This window comes from Microtus pennsylvanicus, chromosome 11 (genome assembly GCF_037038515.1).
Source record: "Microtus pennsylvanicus isolate mMicPen1 chromosome 11, mMicPen1.hap1, whole genome shotgun sequence".
Lineage (NCBI taxonomy): Eukaryota > Metazoa > Chordata > Mammalia > Rodentia > Cricetidae > Microtus > Microtus pennsylvanicus.
The window spans coordinates 34,058,729-34,078,833 of NC_134589.1; the positions used below are offsets into that span (position 1 = coordinate 34,058,729).

Consider the following 20,105-nt stretch of genomic DNA (forward strand, 5'->3'; position numbering starts at 1 on the left):
AACTGTCCTACAGAAAGAACGACAGATTCCATTTCCCCACTCCTAAGGTCCAGCTCGCTGATGGGCCCAGAAAGGTCCATCAGAACAGCGCTGCCTATAGCAGGCATGAAGACACTCTGAAACCAGACTAATAGAGAAATGCTGGGGCTGGGATTCCTCTTCCTGTGACATTCCTTTAGAAAGATAAACATCAAGAAAGCATAAACTAGTAACCACAATTTGTTACTATCTTTAGCACGAGAGGGAAATGGAAGCTTGGGATTAAGTAGCTTGGCCAAGGATCTACAAAAGCCAGAGGTAGAAAAGGCTGAGAACCAGCAGGCCTCTCACTGTTACTTCTGCTACAATGGGAAGGGGGTATACATTGTAGGAGAATGGAGGGAAAGGCTGTAAGAACGGAACACAATAGAAGCCCAAGGATTTTCATCCACTTCAGACGCTTGTTCAGAACTGGCCCTGGTCTTCTGTTCTAACCGTTCTACCATTCCTTTGTCCAGCAGAACACTCATCCAAATCAGTGGCCATGTTTATACCAGACACACAGAAAGTGGTCATTGGTAAAGACTGCAAAAAAGATGAGTGTCCCTAGACCCTGGGGTTTTTGTTTGTTTGTTTGGTTGGTTTGGTTTGTTTTTCTCCAGACAAGTTTCTTTGTGTAACAGCTCTAGCTATGCTGGAACTAGCTCTATAGACCAGACTGTCCTGGAACTCACAGAGATCTGCCTGCCTCTGTCTCCTAGTGCCAGGATTAAAGACGTGTGCCACCACCACCTAGCTCAACCCTGGGGTCTTTTAATATACATAGTCTGAATCCTGAGAATGTAACTTCATCTTAAAGCTTGCAGCTCTTTTCCAGTCCTAGAACTGAACACAGGGACATACCCACAACAGGCAGCTGCTCTGCTACTAAAATGCATCCTGACCCACAGGCCTTTTTACTTTGAGACAGGGTCTTGGTAATTTGCTAGTACGTGTGTGGTATCATTTCTAGCTTTGCGTCTAAATGTGAGTTCATGAGTATGCACACACTGCATGTGCATGCAGAGGCCAGAAGTCAGCTTCAAGTGTTGCTCCTTAGGAGCTATCCACCCTTTTTGGAGGCAGAGTCATTCATTGGGCTCGAGCTTGCAAAGTAGGCTAGGCTGGCTGGCCAGGAAGCCCCAGGGACCCACCTGTATCTGCCTCCCTGGTGAAAGGATTACCAGTGTGTGCCACCATGCCAGGCTCTGGGGATCAGAATCAGGTTCTCATGCTTGCATGGCAAACACTTTATGACTTAAACCACATCCCCAGCTTCAAGTCCAGCTTCTGTTGCAGAACCAACAGCTCACTACCCTGCCTGCTGCTCCACTGTTACTTTCTTATGTAATGGAAAGTTCTTTCTAAGACACACAGAAATCAGGGGCTGCAAGTTGGGCATGATGACAAAGGCCTATAATTCCGAACTCAGGCTGATGCAGAAGGTCATGACCTCAAAGTCAGTCTGGGGAAGAGGGGGCTAAATAGTGAAACTGGCATCAAGGCGGGGGTGAGGGAAAGAGAAGGCAAGTGGAAAATAACTCAGCAGGTAAAGACATCTGCTGCCAAGCCTGATAACCAGAATTAGAGGCCCAGGACCCACACGGTAGAAGCAGAGAATTGATTTCCACATTGTCCTCTGGTCCACATGTGTAGCTCTCCTCCACACATATATGCATACATGAATGTAAAAAAGTAAGAGACAGGAAAGAAAAAGGAGACTCTCAGACAAGCCCACACGTGACTCTCAGGGACATCTTATTTGCTGATTTTCTAGTGCTTAAGCCTGTATTAATAACTAATAAAACCCCAACTCTGCTTTCAAAGAGAAAAAAAGACAAGCAAACCAAAGTCTTCCTAGTATATTAAGTTGAATCTGCAAAATTGGCTGTTACTGCTTTGTAGGATTGTAAGCATATTGAAAACTGCCAAAATAAGAAATCAGCCTAGATAGTTATTAACAGACAAATGGATAAAGAAAATTTGTTGTGTACACATAACAAGTTTTATTCAGATATAAAGAAGAATGAAGTCGGGCAGTGGTGGCGCATGCCTTTAATCCCAGCACTTGGGAGGCAGAGGCAGGCGGATCTCTGTGAGTTCGAGGCCAGCCTGGTCTAAAAGAGCTAGTTCCAGGACAGGAACCAAAAAGTTATGGAGAAACCCTGTCTCAAAAAATCCAAAAAATAAAAAAAAAAGAATAAAATTGTTATTTGAAGGAAAATAGAATTGAAGATCATAATGTTAAAAAAAGTTAGACACAGAAGACAAACACTGCATATTTTATCTCATATGCATGATGTGGGATTCCTGCCTGTATGCTATGAATAAATAACATTAACAAAGGAACTGTCTTGGGCCTGTGCAGGGCAGAATAGAGGTAGGCTGGGAAAACTGAACTGAATAGTGGGAGAAAGAAGGCAGGGTCAAAGAGATGCCATGTAGCCACCGGAGGTAAGCCACAGCCATAAGCAGATTAATAAAAGTGGGTTAAAATAAGATGTAAGAATTAGCCAATCAGAAGTGAGAGCCTGGCTGGACAGATGGCTCAGAGGTTAAGAGCACTGGCTGCTTTCCCAGAAGTCCTGAGGTCAATTCCCAGCAACGACATGGTGGCTCACAACCATCTATACTGAGATCTGGCACCCTCCTCTGGTGTGCAGGCATACATCGAGGCAGAATGCTGTATACATAATAAATAAATAAATCTTTAAAAAAAAAAGAAGATAGAGCTAATGGGCCAAGCAATGGTTTAATTAATACAGTTTCTGTGTGTTTATTTCAGGGCTGAGCAGCAGGGAACAAACAAGCCGCCTCCTACAGCATATGCACACTCTAGAAACAAGATTGGGGAACAAGGAAATCCTTGACTATAGGCAGAGTGTGTGTATAATATGAAAACATCACAACAAAATCTTGTTTTTAAATTAATTTTTTTTCTTTCTTTTTTTCTAAATTTATTACATTAATTTTAAAAGTGTAAATTTTGTTTTTTTTTTATTTCATGTTTTTCAAGATAAGTTTCTCTATGGAGTCCTGGCTGTCCTGGAACTCACTCTGTAGACCAAGCTGAATTTGAAGAGCTCCAACTGCCTCTGTCTCCCAAGTGCTGGGATTAAAAGTATAAATTTTAAAAGAAAAAAAAGATGCTAAACAAAGGAAAATGATGGTGACATTCTGACTTCTAGGGTGAAGAAAGACCAGAAATCAAGTTCTAACTTTTGTGCTATCAATAAGCAGCTGTGTGTCTGTGTAGATCCCTCAGGATGGTCAAGAAAGATAACCAGCTGTGTGCCATCAGGGACCTACAGTTCTGTGAGTGAGCACCACTTAGAAAACACGTCAGCACAACGTGTGGCTACTGGGAGCCCGCTGAGGAGGAGAGGACTCATTCTTTTGTTTTGTTTGTTTGTTTTTAACCTTTACTTTTATTTCATGTGTATGGGTGCTTTGCCTGCATATATGTTTGTGCAGCAAGTACACGCAGTGCCAGTGGGGGCCAGAAGAGGGCATCAGATACCCTGGGACTGATGTTATAGACAACTGAACTTCTATGTGGATCCTAAGAATGGAATCCAGGCTGGGTGGTGGTGGTGGGTGCCTTTAATTCCAGCATTCAGGAGGTAGAGGCAGGTGATTTCTGGTCTACAGAACTAGTTCCAGGACAGCCAAGGATACCTGAGGTTCAGCCAAAGAAATCATATGTGGGGGGGCTGGAGAGATGGCTTGGAGGTTGAGATCATTGCCTGCTCTTCCAAAGGTCCTGAGTTCAATTCCTAGCAACCACATGGTGGATCACAACCATCTGTAATGGGGTCTGGTGCCCTCTTCTGGACTTCAGGCATACACACAGACAGAATATTGTATACATAATAAATAAATAAATAAATAAATAAATAAATATTTAACAACAACAACAACAACAAAAAGAAATCATATGTGTGAGGAGGAGGAGAATGGAACCCATGTCCTCTAGAAGAGCATCCAGTGCTCTTGGTCACTGAGTCATCTCCCCAGTTCCCAAAAGGAATCATTCTCATGAGAAAGGGTCACTGAGCCTTGCTTGGTTTTCTCATCTGCAAAAAAAGTCTGAAGAAGGTTTTTCTTTCCTTCCTTCCTTCCTTCCTTCCTTCCTTCCTTCCTTCCTTCCTTCCTTCCTTCCTTTTCTCTTTTGGTTTTTCAAGACGGGGTTTCTCTGTAGCTTTGGAGCCTGTCCTGGAACTAGCTCTTGTAGACCAGGTTGGCCTCCAACTCAGAGATCCGCCTGCCTCTGCCTCCCGAGTGCTGGGATTAAAGGCATGCGCCACCAATGCCCGGCTGAACAAGGTTATTTCTAAGCATCTCCCATCTCAAGCTGTAAACACCTATAATCTAACATCCAACAGAAAATAAAGGCAAAGGATTCTAAAGAAACCTGCCTTGGAACTTACCATAGCCTTCAGGTTCAGCCAAAGAATTTTGGATTCTTTCAAAGTCCTCTTCTATGGGACTTGAGGTCTATTAAAAAAAATAAGCAAAGAAAATAGGTTCACTAAATGCAAATGCATCTTTAAAAAGTAAAGAGATCATTTCTTGATATTTTTGTTTTGTTGGCCAGTGCTGTGCATGCTAGGGAAGTGCTCTACACAGAGCTATATACTAAGCCCTCTCTTGATGTTACCTTGAGAAGTACAGGAAAAGAGCGTTTTTCCAGACAATATTGTGAGTTGTGTTCCTCTCAACAACAAGCCCTCCCTCCACCTCCACTGTGTGACTTTTACTTCTTCCCAGCATTGTCCCTTGTGCAATACTCTAACAAGTACTAGAGAGACTCGTCAGCTAAGTCAGTGTGTTCAATGTAGAGCCCATCTTCCCAGCCCTCAGATGGTAGAAAGAATAAACGTCCTTCCCTGTTTGTGTGAGCTAAGTAAATGCAACTGTGTACCATATTGGTCAAAAGACTTCATATACTGGACTAGTAAGATGGCTCAGTAAGTAAGGCACTTGCCACATAAGCCTCGAGACCTGAATTCTATCCCTAAAACACACACAAAAGTGGAAGAAGAGAATCAACCCCCAAATGTCCTCTACATATGAGCCATGGAACATATGCCCACACGTATGCATCATACACACAATGATATTTTTTTTATACCTCACAAATGTAGGTTACAGAGATGGCTCAGTGATTATGATCACCAGCTGCTCTTCCAGAGGACTCGGGTTCAATTCCAAGCACCAACAAGGCAGCTCACAACTGTCTGTGACTCCAGTTACAGGAAATCTGGCACCGTTGCACAGACATACATGCAAGCAAAACACCAATGAACATAAAAATAAGTTCCCTTAAAAAGTTCAACATTGGGCTGGAGAGATGGCTCAGAGGTTAAGAGCACTGGCTGCTCTTCCAGAGGTCCTGAGTTCAATTCCCAGCAACCACATGGTGGCTCACAACCATCTGTAATGAGATCTGGCGCCCTCCTCTGGCGTGCGGGCATATATCGAGGCAGAATGTTGTATACGTAATAAATAAATAAATCTTTAAAGAAAAAGGTTCAACATTTAGGCTGGGCAGTGGTGGTGCACGCCTTTAATCCCAACACTTGTGAGGCAGAGGAGGCAGGTAGATCTCTTTGAGTTCAAGGCCAGCCTGGTCTATAAGAGCTAGTTCAGGGTATCCAGGACTGTTACACAGAGAAACACTATCTTGAAAAACAAAACAAGTTCAATGTTTAAAAAAAATCTTGTTTTATCACTGTAATATGTTGTGGAATAATCTTTTTGTATACTGTGAAGATTTGTCTCTTGAATTAGTTTAATAAAAAGCTGAACAGCTAATAGCTAGGCAAGATTTGGGGGGTGGTCAGAGTGAACACTGGAAAGAAGGGCAGAGCTGCAAGGAGACACCAGGAACCACAGAGGAAGCAGCATGGGCAGTACAGAATAAAGGTAAACGAGTCATGTAAAAGACCATAGATGAAAATAAATGGGTTAAGTTGTAAGAGCTAGTTAGTAGCAGGGCAGTGGTGTGCATGCTTTTAATCCCAGCACTCAGGAGGCAGAGGCAGGTGGATCTTTGTGAGTTAAAGGCCAGCCTGGTCTACAAGAGCTAGTTCCAGCCTAGGCTCTAAAACTACAGTGAAACCCTGTCTTGAAAAAACACCAAAAAAAAAAAGAGCTAGTTTTAGTAATAACAAGCCTAAGCTATGACTGCACTATTATAATTAATAAAAAGTCTCTGTGTGGTTATTTGGGAGCTGGCTAACGAGACAGAAATATCTGCCTACAAATGGCACCCAATGTGGGGGCCACATATATCCATATAAATCTTGAGAAAGCTTATAAAAAACATTCTAAACATCAAAATCAAAGCCAAACATGGCTTCCTAGTCTCATGTGTCTCATGATGTAGGAAAGGATGCCCTTCTGTATGGTTTGAATAATTTATTAACATTGGTTAATAAAGACTCTGTTTTGGCTTATGACAGGGCAGTGTATAGGCAGGAAATTCAAACAGATATAGGAAGAAAGAAGGCGGTGTCAGAGAGATGCCAGCAGGCACGAGAGGGGTAAGATGCCAGAGTTTTATCAGTAAGTCATGGGGCACATGGCGATATATGGCTTATCAGCAATGGGTTAATTTATATGTAGAGCTAGCGAGTAAGAAGGCTAAGCTAATAGGCCAGACAGTTTGTAATTGATATGAAGCCTCAGAGTGGTTATCTGGGAAGTGGTGGTGGGAGATAAACCTCCAGTTACAAATGGTGTACCAACGTGAGGCTCTTGGATTTCCATAGGGCCTGAGAAAGCTTTTAAAAAAAAGAAACCTCTAAACTTCCAGAAATGGAGTCACACTGGGCTTCCTGGTGTCACAGTCTCATGCCAGCAGCAGCACAGAGTCGTGTCTCCCAATCAGCTGCCTACACGATGGAGCTGGACACTAGCCGCTATGAGGTAGACTCACACAGGCCTCAGTACAGAGAGGCCTGCACTGTGTGACAGACTTGGCTTTTGCTCATACACATAAAAAAGGTTTGTGGATCAGCTGCATGCTACCTGATGGCAGCTTGGGGTGGGGGTGGGTAAGTGTGATGTTCATTGCTACTTCCACCATGTTGAAAAGCCAAGCTGGGTGAAAACAACAGCCAAAGCGGCTGCTTTGGTTCTAGCCACGTCCACTTACCAGTTTAAAAGACTGATCAAAAAATGATTACAGATACACAATAAAGGAATATTCAGACAAAAACAAACAAACAAATCTCTAAACGGTCACAGTGTGTTTAAAGAATATACACAGGCTTGAAAAAAAGAGCACAGACAGTTATAAAAAGAGATGTTTGGTTTTTTTTGGTTTGTTTTTTTTTTTTTTGGTTTTTCGAGACAGGGTTTCTCTGTAGCTTTGGTGTCTGTCCTGGAACTAGCTCTTGTAGACCAGGCTGGCCTTGAACTCCCAGAGATCCACCAACCTCTGCCTCCCCGAGTGCTGGGATTAAAGGCGTGCGCCACCACCGCCCGGCAAAAGAGATGGTTTGTAAAAGAAAGCAAAGTCTTTAAAGAGACAATAACAATAACAGTAACAGTAAAAATAATAACAATAACATAAGAAAAGAGCCACATGGAGACAGAAAATACACAGAGAGCGTTTTCTTTTAAGTTTTGACTGTTAGTGAGCTAATTGCAGAGAGACATGTGACAATGAGAGCTGCTAAGGTGTCCTGACTTCAAAATCTGGGTCTAAGGATATGCTGTTGCTTTTGTTTCCACAGAGGATGAGAAGCTGCTGATTCCTTCCAGGCTAATATGGTTTGATCAAGCAAGACCCCCTGAGAGGTCTCCATGGGAGCGATGGCCCAGGTGATTCAACATCCAGAACAGCTTCAAGGCAACTGGCTGAAACTATGCAGTATCACAGACTACTACAGCCAACATTTAATCATAATTCTAAATTTTCTCAGGATCTCTATAAAATTACCAATGCTCCCAATCATAGGAAATAGTATAGAAAACTATGACCAAATTCATATTGTTTGTAAACAATTCAGTATTATTTATAAATGTTTGTTTTCATTTAAAGAGGGTTGGTTATAATTACTTAATGGTCATAGTCAATCTCTTTCTAAAGAAAAAAAGGGGACATGATATAGAAATGATTAAAAAGTAGATTATTAAATCTAATCTAAAAAGCAACTGATAATCTCAAAATACTTTATATTGATATGGATTTTGATGTACTGATACAAATTTAAAGTCAATTTTGTTATACTATATATATATTTCTACTATTGTTTAAGGTATTATGTTTATACAGTTCATTTAAAAATATATAGTTAAATACAAATTAATAGTCATCTATAATAGTCAAACTTATAGTCATATTAGTTAGGTTTTCTAGAAACACTGAAATATATTTCAGTTGAATAGGTAATCTTCAAACTCTTAAAAGACTTACAGAATTTGGCATTTAAAATGTTTTAAGAACTTAGACTTTTCTTGACAGTGAAACACGTCTGCTCCTGGCAGCACCGATTATTTCATAAGGATGACGGCATTGGAGAAGCTCCTTATGGAGTTTACTTTCAATGTGGAAAGCCTAGCCATTTAGGCAAGAAACTGCTCCTGCCTGGACTGCTTGAGTGTATGCTCTATAAACTGGACATGCAGGGTCCATATGAAAATGACTGCTGAACTTGCCAAAACAAGATGGGAGTCCTTCAGGGATCCTGCTTCATGTAAGAGTCTGCTAGATGGAAAGTGACTGACTAACTGCCAATATAAGCGGGACAGTTATTTCCTGCTTCACTGAGGAATCAGACAGACACTTTGTTGCAGAAGAACTTTGGGTGACTGACTCTCCAGGCAGCCAGCTATCTGTCATTTCTAGAGTTTTGGAAGATGCTTACAATGCACTTCCTATTTATTTAGGTAATATTATATCCTTCTGGGGTCTATGATGGAGCTGAAGACTAGATAGTTATAATTATAGTTTTCCTTATAAAAGATAAATTAGATGTAAAATTTTAGGCTTGCAAAGGTAGATGAAAAGAATATTTTCTTAATTGGGGGAGGGGGAGGGAAATGGGAGGCGGTGGCGGGGAAGAGACAGAAATCTTTAATAAATAAATAAATTAAAAAAAAGAATATTTTCTTTAATTTTGCCAAATACAAATAGACTAAATATTGTTACTGTAATTTTTGCTTGATACCTGTTTTGTTATATATAACTTTTGTTAAAGCTAAAAACTTCCTTTTTAGATAGACAGAAAAAGGGGAGACGATGTGGGATGCCCTTCCATATGCTGTAAATGTTTTATTACCACTGGTTAATAAAGAAGCTGCCCTGGCCTGTGACAGGGCAGAATACAGCTAGGAGGTAAATTCAAACAGCTACAGGGAGAACGAAGGTGGTGTCAGAGAGACCCCAGCAGCCACCAGAGGGGTAAGGTGCCAGAGCTTTATTGGTAAGTCACAAGATATGTGGCAATATACATATTATTAGAAATGGGTTAATGTATATGTAGAGCTAGCCAGTTAGTAACTAATATTAAACCTCAGTGGTTGTTCAGGAACTGCTGGCAGGAGAGACACCTCCAGTTACACTCTCATGCCAGCAGTGGTACAGAGACATGTCCACTGGCAGCTGCCTATGTGCGTGAGCCGCCAGTGCACCATGAGCTAAGCCACATGGCAGGTGTTCGGTTTTGTTCATGTAGACAGAAAAGGTTACAGATTCAACATAAAGAGAGATCCAGATGGAAAGAACTTCTAAACAGGTTACAGTGTGTTTAAAAATGAGTGCAGAAAAAAAATGAGCATAAACAGTGATAAAAAAGTAAACAGTTTATAAATAATAATAAAGTCTTTAAAGAAAATATAAAGTAATATAAAAATAAGCCACTAGGGGTATTCCCATATTATGAGCTTGCTGGTTTTGTTTAAAAAGTTAGAAACAAAAACAAGAACTCGCTCTCTGGATTAAGTATTGAGGAGACTGTTGAAAGCATAGCAGAGCACATTCTAGAGGAACAGAAAAAGAAACAGGCAAATCCAGGAAAAGACAAGAAGACATCTGAGGCTCATGCTGCTGCTGCTGTGGCTAAGTCCTCCCTGAGTGCAGCCTTGGCCGTTGCTGGACCATCATCCAAAACCAAAGGCCAGAAAAGAGAAGATATTCCTGTGAGCCCCGCACCAGATGCAAATTCCTGTGAGATATGCCACAAGATGTTCAAGCCAAAAAACATGTGTGTGCTGAAATGCAGGCACAAGTTTCACAAAGGGTGCTTGCTTTAAGCAGTGGCTTACAGGGCAGAACACTCGCCACACCTGCGGCAGCAGGGACCTACTGTCAGAAGAGTAGCCTGTTGCAGCATCCTTGTCGACCAGCCCAGCAGATGGGAACCACCTTCCTGTTGCTATAGGTAGTCACTCCTCTCTAATTGCATTGTTCACTTGTGTGATGCTTAACAGCAGTGTCTTGTCGCCAGTATAAACACAGATGTGAAACTCTTGCCCTGAGTACCACAAAGCTAACCAATGGAGTCTTGAACGCAGTCCATATCAAGTTCCACGCAAGTGACAGCTGTGTATGGGCCTCTGCGATGCACTGTTTGGGCTGCTGGAGGGCGGAGCTCTGAGATGAGCAGCTTTCCTGGGGAAAGAGCTGCTGAGCCCCTCAAAGCAGTGCACCAATTGTAAGGATTCTTAGTCTCTTTGGTTCGTACCTGGAACTGTATGCTCTCCTTGATAGATTTTTATTTTATTTTATATTTTGGTTTTTCGAGACAGGGTTTCTCTATGTAGCAGTCATGCCTGTCCTGGAGCTGACTCTGTAGACCAGGATGGTCTCAAACTCATAGAGATCTGCCTGCCTCTGCCTCCCAAGTGCTGGGATCAAAAGTGTGCACTATCACCACCTGGCCCTTATTAAACTTTTAAAGTGCTTATGATCCAACTGATCCACAATTTGAAAATCAGTTATAAAATACATTTGAAATTAGTTTGAACTGAGACTTTTTTACCCTGGAAGCAGGCTACCTGTTCACAGCAGCCCCACACCTGAGGCTCACACTGAGAGCTCTGTGCTGTCTCATTACTAGTCTGCCAGTGCTCAGAAGTGTCCAGCTAGCTAGAGCTGAGCACATGAGCGCTGTGCAGAACCAGCCACTGTCGTTCTCCGTCCCTATCCTACCACCAAAAAGAAATATACCAGACAGTCCTGAGCGCTGGTGATATTAAACTGTCTGTGTTTGACTTTTGTGAAAGTATTGCATGCAATCTTGTATTGTGACCTGAAATCAAACTAAGTGCATTAGAAGTTATTCAAAACTAGGTATCTTTTAGTGACCTGTAGGCAGTGGCAAATACAAAAACATGAACCCTGGATATATTCCATTTCTCTCAAACATGAAGAAACAAAAACATGCTTGCCAGCGTGTTCTCTGTAGCAGTGGTAGATTTGGCCGCCTTCTACTTGTGTCCCTGTGAGTTGTGGTGCCTAGTGACTTAGTCTGTAGCTGCTCACTCCTTATTCTGAGACATTCTCCACGGTGGTCCCTGAACATGGTCTGCATGCTCTAACAGTTGTGAGCGGTACACATTCAAGTGCACATGGGCAGACTGTACTATCTGGTACAAAGAAGAGGAGCTGCTGAATGAACAAACTCTATGCTTCACTTCTGAGCCTGTGAACATGCCTTATACTTGTCTAGTAACTGTCAATAAAAACATTCTGAAAGATTAGCAGATTTAAAAAAAAAGCCACATAAGGATAGAAAATACACAGGGAGTCTGGATCCTATATGGTATCTTTTTTTTTTTTTTTTTGGTTCTTCAAGACAGGGTTTATCTGTAGCTTGTGAGCCTGTTCTGGAACTAGCTCTCATAGACCAGGCAGGCCTTGAACTCAAAGATCTGCCTGCCTCTTCCACCTGCTGGGATTAAAGGCATAAGCCACCAATGCCCAGCTATATGGTATCTTATTAACTTCAATTTTTTGAATGCTAATATATAAAAACAATAGCTGCTGAGAGATATTATTGAATTATGGAAACTGCTAAATTAAACCAACCTACATATTTTTTAAACGTCTTAACTTCGAAAGAAAGTCAGACAATGTGTTGCATTGGGAGAGAGAGTTTGTGTTCAGTGGAAACAAAAAGCTATGGATTCCTTCCAGATTAATAGAGTTCAGATTTTTACCAGGGGCGTAGGGAAGAGACCCCTGAGAATCTTGGCTACAGACATGGGGGAGGAAGCTAAGAAAGACTACAGGACAGGTGATGTGTAATATAGGAAGAGCTCTGAGATGAGACGTGATGAATCTTGTTGGCTACAGAGTCCTCATGACTTATTACATGTCAACCTTTCATATGGCATGGACAAAGATTTATATTACAGCTTGGTTATACAGCCCAAACAAACTTATAAAGTTGACATATGCCTTTTACCTGCTCAAACATAAAGCATCATCTTTGACTTGCTCATGCCATACATTCCATACTTGTGCTAACACACATATGTATGCTATCTTTGAAAGTTTACGTGTTTTCAGAGCAAGGGGACCAGACACCAATGAAACGAGTGGCCAGGTGATTCAGTCCATCAGAGCACCTCTGTTGCAGTTTCCTGAGAGTTCTGCATCCAGAACAACTTCAAGGCTTCTGCCTGAGGCAGTCCAGGCTCCACAGACTACTCCAGCCAAGACTTCAGATAAGCCTTACACTTTCCCACTGCAAGGAGACTGGACAACAAATGATACAGCTAACACTCCCAGTACTTGACCTTTATCCCAATTTTCCTAGGGTCTCCTAAAGATTCTAGTGCCCCCAGACAACAGGAAGCAGTCTAAAGAACATGACACCCACATTACCAAGAGGTGGGGTGGGTGGCGTTTGGTCACTCGATGGGTTATAGATGTCTGTCATCATTTAGGGGGGTTGGTTACAAGTTCTTATTGGTTATGGTCAGGAATAAAAACTAAACAAAGAAGTTAGATTCAAGGATCTCTTTCTAAAGAGAAAAAGGGGATATAGTATAAAATGAGATAAAAGGGTAGATTGTTGAGTCTCCTTCTGAACAACCACTAGTATAAAATATTTTACACTGGCATGGATTTTTGTATATTAATACAAATTTAAGATTAATTTTTGCTAAAACATACTATATATACATTTCTACTCTTGTTATGCTTAAACAGCTCATTGAACAATGTGAATTTTTAGTCCTTGAAAGTTATTATTACAAACTACTTAGGATAATAAAAAATACAGGTTAGTAGTTAGTTACCCATAACAACCAAACATGTCATTTTCTGTATGTTTTCAAGGTCATACAGAGATATATTTTAGATAGGTGGTCCTCGAACACTTCAGAGACCTATAGAATATGGCATTTTAGATGTTTTAATGACACAAGGCTTTTCCTGACATGAGACATGTCTGCTCCTGAAAGAGCCAATTTACTTCAAAAAAGGATAATGGACATTGAAGAACCTCTATATGGAGTTTGCTTTCTTTATTGCAAAAGCTAGCCATTTGGACAAGAAACTGCCCTTGCCTTGACTGCTGACAGTATGCTGTCTAAAATGGAGGATGCAAAGAAAAGTGACTATCAAACTTTGCCAGACAGGGTAGGACAATCCTTTAAAAATTCTTTTTTTAAAATTTATTATGTATACAGTGTTCTGTCTGTCTGTATGCGTGCTCTCCAGAAGAGGGCACCAGATCTCATCACAGAAGGCCATGAGCCACCATGTGGTTGCTGGGAATTGAACTCAGGACCTTTGGAAGAGCAGTCAGCGCTCCTAACCTCTAAGTCATCTCTCCAGCCCCCTTTAAAAATTCTTGCTTCAGATATTCTAGGCTTGTAGGCCAAAGAGAGATGCCCCAACATTACAAAGGAACCTTGGGTGACTGTCCAGGTAGATAGATGTCGGTCATTTCTATAAGTTTGGAAGTGGTTTACATTACACTTCCTGTTTACTCAGGGAATATTATATCCTTCTGGGATCTTTGATAGAGTTTAAGACTAGATAGTCACAGTTATAGTTTTCTTTAGTTATGATAAAATGTAAATGAGGTTCAGAGCTTTAGACTCATCAAGTTATAATAAATAATGGTGTATTTTCTCCAAATATGCCAAATACAAATAGACTAGACATCATAAATGTAATGCTTACTTGATCATTGTTTTTATTGTTTATGGTTTTATTATGTTAGAGTTAAAACCTTTCCTTTTATTTAGACAAAAAGGGAAGAATGTTGTGAAATAATATTTTAGTACACAGTGAAGATTTGTCACTCAGATTAGTTTAATAAAAAGCTGAATGGTCAATAGCTAGGCAAGATTTGGGGGGCAGAGAGAACTCTGGGGAAAAGAGCAGAGTCACAAGGAGACACCAGGAACCATAGAGGAAGCAGCATGGGCAGTGTCATGTAAAAGACAGTAGATGAAAAGAAATGGGTTAATTTAAGTTGTAAGAACTAGTTAGTAACAAGCTTAAGCTATGGCTGAGCTTTCATAATTAATAAGAAGTCTCTGTGTAATTATTTGGGAACTGATTGGCAGGATAGAAATACCTGCCTACAATCATATTCGTTTTGGGGGAGGGGTTTCAAGACAGGGTTTCTCTGTAGCTTTGGAGCCTGTCCTGGAACTAGCTCTTATAGACCAGGCTAGCCTCGAATCACAGAGATCTGCCTGCCTCCACCTCCCAAGTGCTGTGATTAAAGGCGTGAGCCACCACTACCCACTACAATCATATTCCTTGTTGTATCATTATCAACAGTTATGTGTACCACATCCTGTTAGGTTTTGGGGGCGGGGTTGAGACAGGGTCGTGGCTGGCCTTGAAAGCAGTCTATACTCTTTAAGTGACTATAGCCCTATAGAGTTAGTATATCTAGTTGTACAGATAACATTTTGATGCCATAATACACAACAGCAACTCAGGTATACTTTGTTAGATCCTTGAATGCATCTTGGTCCTGGCAGGTTACAGTACTTACGCTGTAAAATTTCTCAGTACCCACAGTTGTGTCACAACTTGCTTGAGAGACTTCACTATGCTCTGCCGGCTCATGTTTTCTGAAGAATGGGTTTATAATACCTAGTGATCATAACGTAATCAGGGACATATTCATTCAGTGATATTCATGAAGCAGGAAAAGGCAAAAGTAACAATAGAATAGAGATGTAAACATATTCTTCAAAGGGTAGCCAAATTTTCTAAGTTGCGAAGACACAGAGAGTAGCCACTGTTAATTTAGCCTGGTTCCAAAATGTAGGCCTAGATCATCTAGCCATCTGACCACCCATTCTGTAGACCAGGCTGGCCTCAAACTCAGAGATCCATCAGCCTATGTGTCCCAGTGCTGGGATTATAGGCATGTGCCACCACCCCCAGACAAACAGCGATTCTTGATAAATAGATTCTAAATACCAAAAACCCAAGCAATTGATTTCCTTGTGCTGTTGTTGTTTATTGGTTTGGTTTTCTGGGATAGGATTTCATGTAGCCCGGGATCACCTAGAACTTGCTATGCAGCTGAGGATAACCTTGAACTTCTGAGTCTCCTGCCTCTATCTCTCAAGTGTTACAACTATAGGTATATGCTACTCCGTGTGGCTTTTCGTTTCTCTTTTTGGTATGTGCATGTATGTGTAGTATATATATGGCTCCACAGATATATGCAGGTACACGAGTGCATGAGAAGACTAGAGGAAGAGGCTAGGTATTTTCCTTTATTCCTATCTGTTGATATGAATGCACAGCATCTACACCTGATCTTACTGCTGCCTCAGCTGCTGACTGCGCCTCTGTAGCTGCTGCCTGCCCCCGTCCATGTAGAAAGGCAAATGCTGTTTTACCTAAGTCTCTATCCTTTTATTTTACCAATAAAGACTACAGAACCAGATGCTGGCATGAAAACCTGCTAGCTCTGAGAGGCAGAGAAAGCAGCCAGCTGACCTTCCTCCTTCACCAATGTCCCAGAAAGTGACCTTCTCCTGCCATCCCAAACCAAAACAGACTGCCAAACTGCAAGTCCCTCCCTACTGCTTCCTGTGCATCTCTCTATCCGTCTTCCTGACTTCCTCTTACTGTCTATGGCTACTTGATGTTAACCAGTTGCTTGCTCTGCCTCTTGACCTATGGTTGATTTTATTTAAGTAATAAATAATAGAATACAATAAACAGAAAGCTCCTGGACTAAGGATGTGTACAAGGGTTGGGCCACACCACAGCTAGAGGCAGGTTTTTTGAGTAACTAACTCAATCCCAGGGTTCACAGTGTGATCAAACACCCTGCAACGCATCTCCACATTATCTCTTGAGACACTGTCTCAGTGGACCTGGCACTCACAGACTGCATGGATTATGTGTTCAGTAAGATCTAGGGATTTATCTGTGGTTTCTAGGACTAGGTAGTCATGCTTGAATTTTACCAGGTGCTAGGGATCCAAATTCAATCTTCATGCTTGCACAGCAGGCATTTTACCCACTGACCCATATCCTTGGAATTACAAGCGGAGAGGAAGCCAAGAGATTTAGAGATTTTCTGCAAAGTTAAGTGTCAATTTTAGATGTCTTTTCTTTGACTCCATATCTATCTTGAAACTATTATCTGATGATCTGACTGTGAATCAAAAGCCATATGGCCTCAGGAAGTTTATTTTCAACTCAGAATGCAATGAAAAAAAAGAAAAAGCTGGCTGAGTATGATGGCATATACCTACAATGCCAGCACTCAGAAGTCTGAGGGAGCAGGATAGCAAGTTTCAGGTGAGCCTAGGCTATGCAGCAAAAGTCTGTATCAAAAACAAAGAAACATCCAGTAGAGAATGATAGCTTACCTCCACCCTCAGGTAAGAAAAGTTTGATTCCTTACTAGGTTAGACCCAGGACAAGGTCAGCATTTGGAGATTACGTCCTTTGGACAAAGGGGCCTTGTTTTAGTAATAGGGAAACTAATGAATCTCTTCACCTTTGAACACAGGCTTTCAGAAAAGTAGGAGACAGGACCAAGCAAAGGGAATATGCTAGAAGTGCACATATCTTGAGAGCTGATAAGTAGAGTTCACCTAACCCAACCCCTCCCAGTGAACTTACTGGTGAAGCGGCGGAGGCCTGTCTGTCCGCTGTGCTTGTTCCCGTCGCTGGTGTCCACTGTGCCAAACTTTACACTTCCTTTAGGCTCATCATTTTCCCTTTGATATTCTACAATGTGCGGCCAGTGTGTGCTCTCAGGACCTCGGACTGGGGGCCGTGGCAAATGAGTGGTCTCATTTTCAATCTTACTCTCAAAAGGCACACTGCTCTGAGGACTCCAAGGAGGTACTAGGAGCTGTCCAGAAACTGCTTTCTCTGCCATTTCCTTTACTGCCACTGGGCACAAGAGAAAGAAGCATTTAAAACATCACTGTAAACATTAAAAACCAAAGTTTTCAACCTTAAAAGATAAATATTACTTAATCTGGCACAGTTTCATCACCCTTACCTTGTCTGCTTGCCTTTAAGGGGAGGGGATTAGGACTGTGACAGACATAGAAAACTCGTGTTATGACTCCAAACAACAGCAGGAAGCAGTAGAGAACATGTAGGCGGACCCTACTGCTGATTTAATGAGAGAACCTACTGTCTGAAATTCCCAGGCTATAGTAATTGTCATCTGCCTCACTTTTCTAGACTACACTGAGCCCTAACAACTTTGGGAGAAGATACACACCATGTAAACCACAACAAAAGGGTATTACAGAATATGTGATACACATTGTATGCTCTCCGTTTTAATCTTTATGGGGTAAATATACCGTGTATTGTTTCACTACAATGTTATACAATGTATATTTATACAAACAATAGAAGTATTATCTACAAAGTTTAAAAATAGAAAAGCATTTCCTTCTCCAGTCTGCTATCAGAAGAGCTGTGCTTATATCATAGGATGGTGAGTATGGGTGTGTATGTATGTGTGTGTGTGAACAACAGTGTTATTTGTAATCCTAAATAATGAGACATGTGTTTTTATACTTAAGAGATATCAAACAGGTGCTGGTGGTGTTGCCTGGTTGTAGAGTGCTTGCTTAGCATGCACAATACCTAGGTTCAATTCCCAGAACCATAACACAAACAAAACTGATGATAATCAAGAATTATTTCATTCATCAGCTAGGCATAATAGTGCATGCCTATAACTCTAATATTTGGGGGGGGTCGTGATTTTAAGGCCAGTCTGAGCTACATAATGAGATCCTGCCTCAAAATAAATAGATAGATAGATAGACAGATAGATAACAAATACTATCTATAAAAAAAAATGAGTTCATACTCACTTTTCCATTTTGAGTCTGCCTCTCCATCATCTTCATTATTTCTTGACTTTGTATTATAGATTTCAGAAGACGCAGATTCCATACTGGTCCTAAGTTGCATCATTAGGGTAGAAGTGAGGTAGATACAAATTAAATGTTGGTTCAAGTTCCTAACAGTTCAAAGTCCACCGGCCCACCCACAATCCCTCCCCACTCGGACTTCTACTCACCACCAGGGAGCACCCAACACCCCATCATCTTCAACTGGCAGGCCCCCTAGCCTGGCATAGCCCTGTTGAGCCTGGGTAACCCCAATCTGCTGGAGTGGTTTGGCTCAGGGAAGGGTGCACTATTTAGTTGAGTAACTCCTGACTTGGATACTTGATTCCCTAGACCTTTCCTGGCTGAAAAATTAAAAGATTTAGCTAAAAGATCCCCACAGGTTGGTTATTTTTTATTAATTTCCAAATTCATGATTCTAATAATATTCTTAGAGATTTTCAGAAGTAGAAGAAACTGACAGTTGAAAGTTTCCTCTGACAAAATCTGTCCTTCACTATAGCCGAGTCCACCCTGTCCCCAATCAGACAATCACAAGTGACAGTTCATGTGGAGGTTCTCTGGCGCCAAGTCCACCATAGCACTGACAGCACAATAGCTAACCCCTGAAACAAGGCTCTTATGGCACAAGTACCCTGAAGAACAGAGTTTCTCTGGGTTCTGGATCCTGCTTTGCTTGCTAGGTCACCTGTCTTGCATCAGTGAGGAACAGTCTCTCTGGACTAAGCTTCTCTAGCTGCAGTCTTCCTTCCTCTAAATATTCCATGACTATAACTATTTGCCATTCATTAAAATAACTCCTCAGGGCTGGGCATGGTGGCACACGCAGTTAATCCCAGCCCTCTGCAGGCAGAGTAGGTAGACCTTTGTGAGCTCCAGGCCAGCCAGAAATACAAGTGAAATCCTGTCTCAAATAATAACAGCAACAATAGTAATGATAAATAAATAAAATAACTCTTTTAAAGTGTGTGATCAGGCTGGGCAGTGGTGGCGCGCGCCTTTAATCCCAGCACTTGGGAAGCAGAGGCAGGCAGATCTTTGTGAGTTCAAGGTCAGCCTGGTCTATAGAGTGAGTTCCAGGACAGCCAGAACTGTTACAAAGAGAAATTGTCTCAAACAACAAAATGTGTGCTCTGTGGCACAGCTATGAAATCCTTGTTGCCCAGAATGCACTACTACCCAGCTGGACCAGAAAGAAGAGCTCAGATCTGACAGCTGCTTTCAAGAGCTTTTTGGCAACAACTCTTAGATGTTCAAAACCTTTAACCTAACAATTCTGCTTCTGGGAAACTATCCTAAATATATAATCAAAAATACAGAAGAAAACTGTTTTTTTTTTCTGGGCTTCTGCGGGAGTGAAGACAGGGTTTCTCTGTGTAGCCCTGGCTATCCTTGAACACATTCTGTAAACCAGGATTGCCTCAGACTTAAAGAGATCTGCCTGCCTCTGCCTCCTGAGTGCTGGAACCAAAGATATGTGCCACTATGCTGGGGTTTTTGCATATTTTTATTACATTTTCATTTAGTTTAAAGTCACCTTGTTTCAACAAAATAAAAAAATCTAAAACTCATTTCAAAGTAAGTTTACATAAGGTTTTAAAAATAGCGTAGCATGGTAAGTGAAATGTATTTATTTATTTTATTAAAGAATCTTACTCTGTAGCCCAGGATAGTCTCTCCCTCCTTTAGTGCTGAGATTATAGGCATGAGTCACATATCTGTGCACCACATATGTACCTAGT

The 20,105-nt window shown here is 41.4% G+C and overlaps 1 protein-coding gene across 1 annotated transcript in view; it reads right to left on the bottom strand.

Annotated features, from left to right (window-relative positions):
* Tex14 (testis expressed 14, intercellular bridge forming factor) overlaps positions 1 to 20,105 on the bottom strand; it is a 100,564-nt gene that overhangs the window by 24,648 nt on the left and 55,811 nt on the right. The window contains exons 15-18 of the mRNA XM_075941794.1: positions 18,325 to 18,413; positions 17,102 to 17,377; positions 15,000 to 15,100; positions 4,449 to 4,515 (exon numbers count right to left, since the gene is read on the bottom strand). Of these exons, the coding sequence (XP_075797909.1) occupies positions 4,449 to 4,515; positions 15,000 to 15,100; positions 17,102 to 17,377; positions 18,325 to 18,413 (533 nt within the window). The remainder of the gene's footprint in view (positions 1 to 4,448; positions 4,516 to 14,999; positions 15,101 to 17,101; positions 17,378 to 18,324; positions 18,414 to 20,105) is intronic.